Source organism: Ipomoea triloba, chromosome 13, assembly GCF_003576645.1.
Source record: "Ipomoea triloba cultivar NCNSP0323 chromosome 13, ASM357664v1".
NCBI lineage: Eukaryota > Viridiplantae > Streptophyta > Magnoliopsida > Solanales > Convolvulaceae > Ipomoea > Ipomoea triloba.
Genome location: NC_044928.1, coordinates 30,741,611 through 30,750,261, shown reverse-complemented (window position 1 = coordinate 30,750,261; position 8,651 = coordinate 30,741,611). Strand labels below are relative to the sequence as shown.

Here is an 8,651-nt window from a genome sequence, read left to right as displayed (position 1 = left end):
AAGGGGAGGATATGGTGGTATTTGAAAACCTAATGTACACAACTAACAAGAATTGTGGAATGAGAAAAGGAATCCTCTTTAGTCTTTTCTTAATTCTTAANGTCTAAAATCTTCAACTGCATTGTCACCTCTTAACGATCCCTTAATCGACCGACCGATCACCAGCCGACCCACTCCCTATTACCATACCTTCCCCTGAGTCCTCTTCCCATCATCATCGGTCGTTCCTCCTATCACATATATTTGCATGCACTTACTGATATGGAACATCGAGTATCGTGCTCGTGCGGTGATCGGATATAGGCCCTTTGCGTAGCACGACACAACCCGACCTATCCTTGTCTTCTCTCGACCTTGTGTCTGACCGATCTCACCTTAAATGCAAGTGAGTGGATCCCCGGCAATACCCACAACCCGACCTAATCTGATCGGGAACATGCAAATTTGCTTCAAGAAAATACTACTTTTACATTTATGAATATCAAATATAAAATTTAAAAGAGGAAACGTGCATGAAAATTAAAGTTGTTGAATCATATTGTATTCTATAAATAAAGTAAAATAAGACAAACTTCATGAACAAAAGGTACCAACCATTTGCTGACTTCCACAGCAAACAAATAATGGAAAATTTTAAACAAGAAAAAAAAGGAAAACCTTTTTGAAAAGATAATTGAATTGGAAGATTACAATTAATTAAATTAATATTAAAAATAAAAATAAAAATTCTATCCTACTCGTGTATAATATGCCTCGATCTATCATATGGCACCTCTCTACTTTGAAGTTTCTTGCATCATAAAGGAAAGCAAGAAAAGAGGGACAAATTGATATGTTTTGTCCATTTCAAATAATATTTTAAATAAGTTTTGGTTGAAATTTTGGCCCTTTAGCCTATGGTGAAAGCCCAATTCTAAAAGTATCGCTATAAAGAAAGGCTAGTTCAATGGGAATGTGATAATCTCATCAATTTCTTTTCGATCAAATAATTAAAAAGATATACATAGTATTTGGCAATTAAGAATAGCTGAAAAGCGGAATGTCAATTTAGCTGCAATGTTGGAGAATTGATTGGATTGGTTTTTGTAGGGTGTATCATTTTAAAGAGCTTTGAGTACAGTATTATTTTTCATAGTAAAAAAAAAAAGGAAAATCAGATTAATTTCACAGTTGTGGATGGATATATTTAAAAAATAAAACAAAAGAGTGCATACATGATACATGCATCAAATCTGCACAAGAAGTTACAATTAATGAAAGATTGTGCTCATGTCTAATTACCTGCGGTGCAACAGATTTGATCGAGAAGGTGTTAACAAGCATTGAACACGTCATCTTCTAATGTAAAAATCACGTTTTACTTACTTGGTGACCCCTTTCTGAATAAAGAGGGGGAAGACTAGAGGAAGATTTAATCCTAGCGAAATGTGGTTTCATCAATTTCCTTTTGACCAAATAATTGAAAAGGGGAGGATATGGTGGTATTTGAAAACCTAATGTACACAACTAACAAGAATTGTGGAATGAGAAAAGGAATCCTCTTTAGTCTTTTCTTAATTCTTAATATATATATGGTCCTCCAATATAATCAGTGTCTTGTTTTTTTTTTTTTTTTTTTAATTGAATTCTCCACACCCTCTTCAATGCTTATCCCATGCATGATTGGTGCTATTATTATCTCTGTATGGTCCAATCTTAGTAGATGATGACATGGCCTGGGTTGCCACTTGGCATTATATTGTCACCACAATATGCACGATTAATGTTCCGTTGAACGAAGTAAAATGACATTTTTTTTTCAGAAAAAAGGTTTCCAATCAACATACCGATCAAATGGAAGATCCGAAAAAATGCTCGTCGAAATTTCTGTTTAATTTTAATTGTTGGTCGAAAATAGCATCTAACAAACAAAAATTGGATGGAAATTCTGAAGGAGAACCCACCCATCTTTCAGATGATACAAGATGGATATCTATTCCATTTATGTATAGGAAATATTATAACTTTCAGTTATCCATTTTGATTTATTTTATTTTTAGTTTTCGATTTAAATTAAAAACAAATGTCCTATTTTTTAGTCGAAAATGTTCTTAAATGCAAGAGGGCAGGGGTTCGATGAACTGTTCACAAAATGACGGAATTTTGCCTATCTAGGATTGGGGTGCAGCTCTGATTCGATCTCCTTCTCATCTCAGGCTGATGAAGATACAAATTTAATACACTTTTAATGCTCTTATTCTAATTTGGGAATTGAACACGTGAATAAATTAAAATGTATATTCAATGAATAATATTACAACCATGAGCGTACAACTACAAACATAATACATGCATGTAGACTACTACAACAACTCTAACAGCGCAGCCAGTGCAAGTAGAACACAAACTCTAGTATTCTTCATAGCTAGTCTTTATTCGAAAGATAATATAAATAATTAGCCGGACCATGACAACAGGAGAAAGTGACAACTTTATGCATGTTCTGGTCACATTGAGGGCAGGACTCAACCTCTGAAACTTGATCCAAATTAGATGAGTAATTGAGAGCACAACAAGAGTGTTGATGGGAAGAAGAAGAAGAAGAACTATTAAGCATCTCATAGCAATCCTTGAATGCTTGTTCAAAATCATTGGCACGTGCATTGCTATTCCATTTCTCATACTCATTCAAGACTCCTAACATTTTGTCTCCCATATCACATCCAATTATTCTTTTTCCTTTGCCCAACAAAGCCCATGATTCAATTGTTGTGCATTCATCTTCATAAGATAATAATTTCCTGAGTCCTTGTAAAATTTCATCACTTCCTTCATCAAGTCCAACTTTATTTAAATATTGAATCCTAGATGAGGCCACACTATAAAGTCGTGACCAAAAGCGCTTAAAATCATACACGTCAAAGTTATAATCACATCCTCTCCTCATCTCTCTAAAAATTGCTCCTCTTCTTCCAACGTATGCAATTTTCATATTCATTTGGAATTTGGAACGAACTTCTTGTACCTTAAGTACAAATTCTAGTACTCGTTTAATGTTATTGCCTCCGCATAAGAAAATGTACTTTTCATCACCATCAATCTGTTCAAAAGAAAAATACATAGAACAATATAATGTATTATTAATGTTTAATTGAATCGTTCATTTAAAATAAAAATTAAAAAAATAAATATTGAATACAGAGTACTAATTTTGTTTTAAGCATGATGGGACGTACAAGCTAAGATAATTGAATTATAGTGTATAGTATAGTAGGCAGTTTAGCTTAGCTTAGCTTGTAGTTAAGTGCCACTAATTAATTAATTAGAATTGAAGTACAGTTGAGGATTCATATTTCATAACTTACCCAATTGTTTAGCATCTTTTCGTAGTACCAGCCGGACCATCCTACTACAAGCTTAAGATTCCAAGATTCTTTAATCCAAAGCTCTTGTTCTCTTTCACGCGTGTAATTGTATGAACGAAACTGATGAATAAAATATTATTATATTTATATATAATGGTTGAATTCTAAAATTATAAACTTTTTAGTTAAATTTCTTTTCTAAATAAATAAAGATAGACACGTACATATAATAAGCGAGTAAGAGTTTAATTATAAGATAGACATACCGAACTTTTCATCTTCGCCTCGATGTCGTCCACCCAATCATTGATCTTTTTGCGGACCACTCTCGCAAAATAATGTATTTGTTTGTCAATGTCATCAATCACACGGTCAGCACCAGAAGTCCTTTCCCTCAACTCATTTTCTAATGAAGGTATTATATCACCTGATCTCATTGTTCTCCTTTCAGTAAGTTGAATTCTCCATGTGAATAGCATGTGCAGTGCATTAGAATGAACCAATCTTCCTCGTTTGTCCAGTGAAATGACAATAGGGTTACCCCCAACTTGAGAAGTTGAGAAGCACTTGTTTTTAAGAAATCTTACAAATTCTGGTGCAATCCATTTTTGTGGATTCAATACACGGTAGTAGACACGGGAACTGTCAGGGAATTGTATATGCTCATCCACACCCTTCATAATTGGAACCCAAATCATCTTTACTCCTGTGGACGCCGCATGATACGCAAAATAGGGGAAATGTTTGCCAGATGATATTAGCAATAGCACTCCATCCCCTTCAAACTCATCTAATCCCATTGAACGCTGTAAATATGTATAATATAAAAGATATTTGCAAGTCATCAAATCAGGTGTAGTATTATTTCACACGTACACATATATGATAAGATAAGTAAGAACAAATGCTTATACATACATTTGGCCAACTAGTACGGTCCAAAATTGGCTTCTCTTCATAATTTTTGACATTGAATATCAATTGAAGAACGTCCAAAATATTTGAAGAATTATCAAACGCATGTAACAACGCTTGATAATTTTCTTCCGCCCTTTTCGCCTCTGCATACACAAAACTATAATTAATCTCATTGTTAAATTATGATTTTTGGTAAAATATATTTAATCAAAGTATTGTAATTTTGAATTTAATTAATTATTATTTTAATTAGAAAAATTAAGGATAGATTATTTGTTTGCATAACAAAGTTTAACTTTTACAATCAATTTATAATAACTTCATATGCACTAGAAATTATATGATATTAATATAATTATACATCAGTTATAATCATAAACATTTCATTTCGCAACTGAATATTAAAATAAAATTTTAAGCCAACCTAGTAGTGGGAGGCTGGAAGCCAGAATCTCTTTGATTTTGGCGGATACGTTGGACAGTTCTGTCATCATCTGATTTTGTGGCCTGAAGGATATATAAGAGCATGACTAATTAATTAATTAATTAAAAACAAATATCAATAAATCAATCTTCACTAAACTTATTTACGAATAGTTAATTAAACCCAATTTACACCTTAAATTGTATTAATGATGTACATATTTATATTAGATTTTACAACTAATTATTTACAATGATTATTGAAAAATTAGATTAAGGCAAAATATATGTAATTTGATTTATATATACAAAGTTAAATCAAGTGATCTTACTCAAGGTCCAAAATAAGAAGGTGAGCATAGGCAACAACATTTCTTGCGATCCAGTAGTTTGCCAAAAACATTGATGATGAATGTCGAAGCTCAACCATGAGCTCGGTGAGATCAAACATGGACTTTATTGAGTCATTCAAAAAAATTTCATTTTCAGTGGATAGCAATGAGTTTACACTTTTTCTTAGAGAAGCCATGTTGTAGGATAGTCCTTTCCAATGACATGATTGTGAAGAAACTTTAGATTTTCCTCGGATGATCGCAAAACATGCGAGTAACATTACTCCCTTAGCATGCCACATATACTTTGACAACAAGCTTAGTAGATAAATGGCAGTTGAGTGACTATCATCATAGCTTACACAAGTGAAGGCTATCTAAAAATGAGAATGAAATTTAAAAGAAAAAAGTCATCATTTAATTTGTACTCATAAAAAATTGTGTGATGAATGAGATTTATATATACCATACCACAAAAGAGAGTTGTAAAACAACAAATGAAATCTCCTTTTGAATATGTTCTTGTAACTGTAACCTGTCTTTCATTGCTTCTCGAGGAACCTAAACTCATAGTCCATTAACACAAAGTTACAGTGATGAAAACAAGAATGGAACTATTTCTAAGCAGGAATAGTAAGAACATTTAAGAATTCTCTCTTTGGTCCTTGATTATTCGCTGAAAATTTACTTGGTGACGTTTATAATAACAGTATGAATTTGTATTATATATACGTACCCCACATTTAGGTGAGGTGTATGATAAAAATTCATTCACTATAGGTGCATACATATATATAATGGTAACTAAATCTATATATTTGTCAAGAAAATAATTTTAAAAATAGTTTAATGCAAGTATATTGACAAACCGTATTCAAATTGAAAATGCCCTTCACAAACTTGAGAAGACAATTTGCATCAACATCTATGCCACCATTCGGATTATGTGTATCCTTAACTTGTTCTATGATGATCTTCTCTTCAACATTAGTCATTTGTAGTTGTGAAATCATTGTTCTTGATGGAGAGAAAGGTTGAGTTGCCATGTCTTGTATGTAGGTAAGATAAGATGAAAAGAATTGGCTCTTTGAAAGAAGAATAATTAAGGTTTACTTGGATTGGTTTTGGTCATGACAAGGTAGCTCTTATATAATATAGAAATTAAAAATCTTGTGGAAGAATTAATTGAATTTGCTTCACTGTAAGGAAAAGAATCAAAGAAGAATATAATCATTTATTTCATTATTGGATTATTATATGAGAAGCTTGTCTTCTTGCTTACAAAACACAAAAATAAAATAGAATAACTAAGGAAGTTAAGGATAGTATTATTTTTTGTTTTGAAAATTTTCCTGTCTCTTTCTTTCCCTTACTTTTACTACTTATTCTTGAGCAATAAAAAAACAAACTCCTCATGATCAACATATATATAATACAAATTTTATTTTGTCTAGTCTACATACTAGCAAAGCTTTTTGGAAGCTTGAACAGCAAACAAAATTAAAAGAAGAAAAGAGCAATGGTAAAAGAATTAAAGATGGAGGTAGATATAGCTTTATATCCATCTCAGGAGAACTAAGTGATGAAGTAAAGCATTGTAATATTGATTTTGTGGCCCAAACATGCAAACACTTTACATCAATTTTTCTACTTTCCCTCAACTCCACTCTTCTATATATCGTGTTCTTGATTTATTGATAACTAATACACTACAAAGAAAAAGTGCAACACATACAGATTCAGCTGCACTAGTTAAGCTAGCTGAACTTCATACCTCTCACATGGATTGTGTAAGGGCAAAATTAAAGCATGGAATCAGTGTTATCTTCTCAGTATGGTATCAGCAGGAGTAACATAACCACTTTATCAAGCCACGCCTGCACCTGTCCGCCAATGTTCTCTAAAACCGTCGGGTAGTTTCTGCAGCATCACCACCAGAGGGAGTTCAAAACATATTTGAACACCAACTAACATAACCAAAAGAATACCTGAGTCTAGTTAAGATTTCATATTATACTTAAAAGAAGAGCAAATGATGTTCATGTGCAAAATGTTTATTTTGTCTGTTAAGAGTCCACATCGAAAAATAAAGGAGAACAAATGGTCATGGGTGTATTAGTTAATTCATTGGATTTGTTTTTTTAGTGTGTTTGTCTCATCTATGTGCATTATATAGTCCAATTGAATTGAATGACCTTAGCTTGGCCAAATCTTAGATTCTAACACTGTCAAAACATCATAATTGTTTGTATATGTAAATCTAAAACAGAAACAAAATAGCTATATGAAGTATAATAAAGTGCACATATACTCACCAAAATTTTCAAGTAATCCAGAATGAAACTGTGAGTTGAACTTCTTCATCTTCTTCTTTTCCTGTTTCTTCCCAATTGCCCAGATTTAAAAGCGTGCTCTTGTTCTTGAAGAAAAGCAAGCGCTTTCCCATACTTTTCAGACCTTTCTTCTGCTAGAGCTGCTTTCTCCTTCTCCTTCACCCCAAACAAGAAGTGATTATCTTTACGAATTTCACGAGCGGCTCCTTTCGCTTCCTGTTTTATGCGTTTCTTTAACTTCCTCATCTCAGCCCGTTCACGATCAGGGTCATAATCTCTACCCTTAACAAAGCTGCACAATTCAATTCATCATTAGACAATCGTATATGTCCATAAATATAATAGTACCCAACCGGCCAATATATATAGTGCAATATTGAATGTAATAGAATAAGTACTATGGATTATTACTTCTCTTCAAATTTGGGATTAACCATCTTGATAGGCACAGGCTTTTGCTTCCTCATTCTGAGAGGTTGACGCAGCCTGTGATTTTCCTCAACTTTGTTTTCAATTAGTTGGATAACACTCTTGATTTTCTCCTGTAATATGTCTGGCATATGATTCTGTGCTGCCAGTTCATTCAAAAGTTTTGCGATTGGCACGAATATTTCAGGAAAGGAATTAAATCCTTCATAAATATTAACGAATCCTTGAATGGTCTCCATGATTGCTACGAGGATGCTGGCCCTGCATACAAGACCATCCATCAGATATCATTAAGTCTGGCAGTCCAAGCTAAGGAGACAACAGAGAAATCATAGCATAGCTTCAATGCACACAACTCATATCCAGTCAGATATAAAATTCTAAATTTCTGGTTTAGTAATGTACACCACCAATAAGCCAATAAGAATTACATGACAGAGGTCACCTGAATTCATCAGAGCTAAAGTAAGGGGAATCAGCCGGTAACTCCATCAGCATAACAAAATTCAAAGCCTTAGTCTCTGTATGCCTACTTTGTATATGAAGCAGAGGCCTTACTCCTTTAATCTCTAAAAGACTATTCAACTGTAGGAAATAAACATGCGATTTTAGTACTTCTCTTCAGTTAATGAATAAGAGAACGAAACATTTTCCATCAATAAACAATTAAAAGTAAGTCTCAGTGAAGCAAACCTGAGAGGTATTAGAATGCATTTGTGTCTTGTCTAATGCTGCTAGCAGCAATGTTTGAATGAATATTATAGCCTCAGGACAATACTTGAGAGAATGTTTAACAACCTGCAAGAGGATTTAGGCAGTTGGTAATTGAAAACGTACTCAGATTGTGGGGGGGGGGGGGGGGGGGGGGGTTC

At 33.2% G+C, this 8,651-nt stretch overlaps 2 protein-coding genes across 3 annotated transcripts in view; both read right to left on the bottom strand.

The window, feature by feature from the left end:
• Positions 1–2,250: 2,250 nt before the first annotated feature.
• On the bottom strand, positions 2,251–6,118 carry LOC116001574. The gene is made up of 8 exons (XM_031241459.1): positions 5,887–6,118; positions 5,489–5,578; positions 5,018–5,394; positions 4,687–4,769; positions 4,263–4,405; positions 3,611–4,150; positions 3,345–3,464; positions 2,251–3,079 (listed from the first exon to the last, which is right to left on the bottom strand). The coding sequence occupies exons 1-8, from the start codon at positions 6,061–6,063 to the stop codon at positions 2,405–2,407; spliced, it is 2,205 nt and encodes a 734-aa protein (XP_031097319.1). The 5' UTR covers positions 6,064–6,118; the 3' UTR covers positions 2,251–2,404.
• A 430-nt stretch (positions 6,119–6,548) lies between these two features.
• Positions 6,549–8,651, bottom strand: part of LOC116002242 (nucleolar protein 14) — a 6,944-nt gene continuing 4,841 nt past the window's right edge. Inside the window, exons 11-15 of one of the 2 annotated variants that reach the window (XM_031242341.1) lie at positions 8,473–8,577; positions 8,225–8,364; positions 7,762–8,040; positions 7,333–7,642; positions 6,549–6,984 (exon numbers count right to left, since the gene is read on the bottom strand). In XM_031242341.1, coding sequence (XP_031098201.1) covers positions 7,378–7,642; positions 7,762–8,040; positions 8,225–8,364; positions 8,473–8,577 — 789 coding nt within the window. In that variant the 3' untranslated portion in view covers positions 6,549–6,984; positions 7,333–7,377. The remainder of the gene's footprint in view (positions 6,985–7,332; positions 7,643–7,761; positions 8,041–8,224; positions 8,365–8,472; positions 8,578–8,651) is intronic. The other variant, XM_031242340.1, reaches the window with a different exon arrangement.

Excerpts from the sequence above, each read along its gene's own strand:
- LOC116001574 (XM_031241459.1), bottom strand. The coding sequence starts at position 6,063 with ATGGCAACTCAACCTTTCTCTCCATCAAGAACAATGATTTCACAACTA. Across the intron at positions 4,406-4,686 it reads TTCCAGCCTCCCACTACTAG|AGGCGAAAAGGGCGGAAGAA; the intron begins GTTGGCTTAAAA and ends TTGTGTATGCAG. Across the intron at positions 3,465-3,610 it reads AGGCGAAGATGAAAAGTTCG|TTTCGTTCATACAATTACAC; the intron begins GTATGTCTATCT and ends TTTATTCATCAG.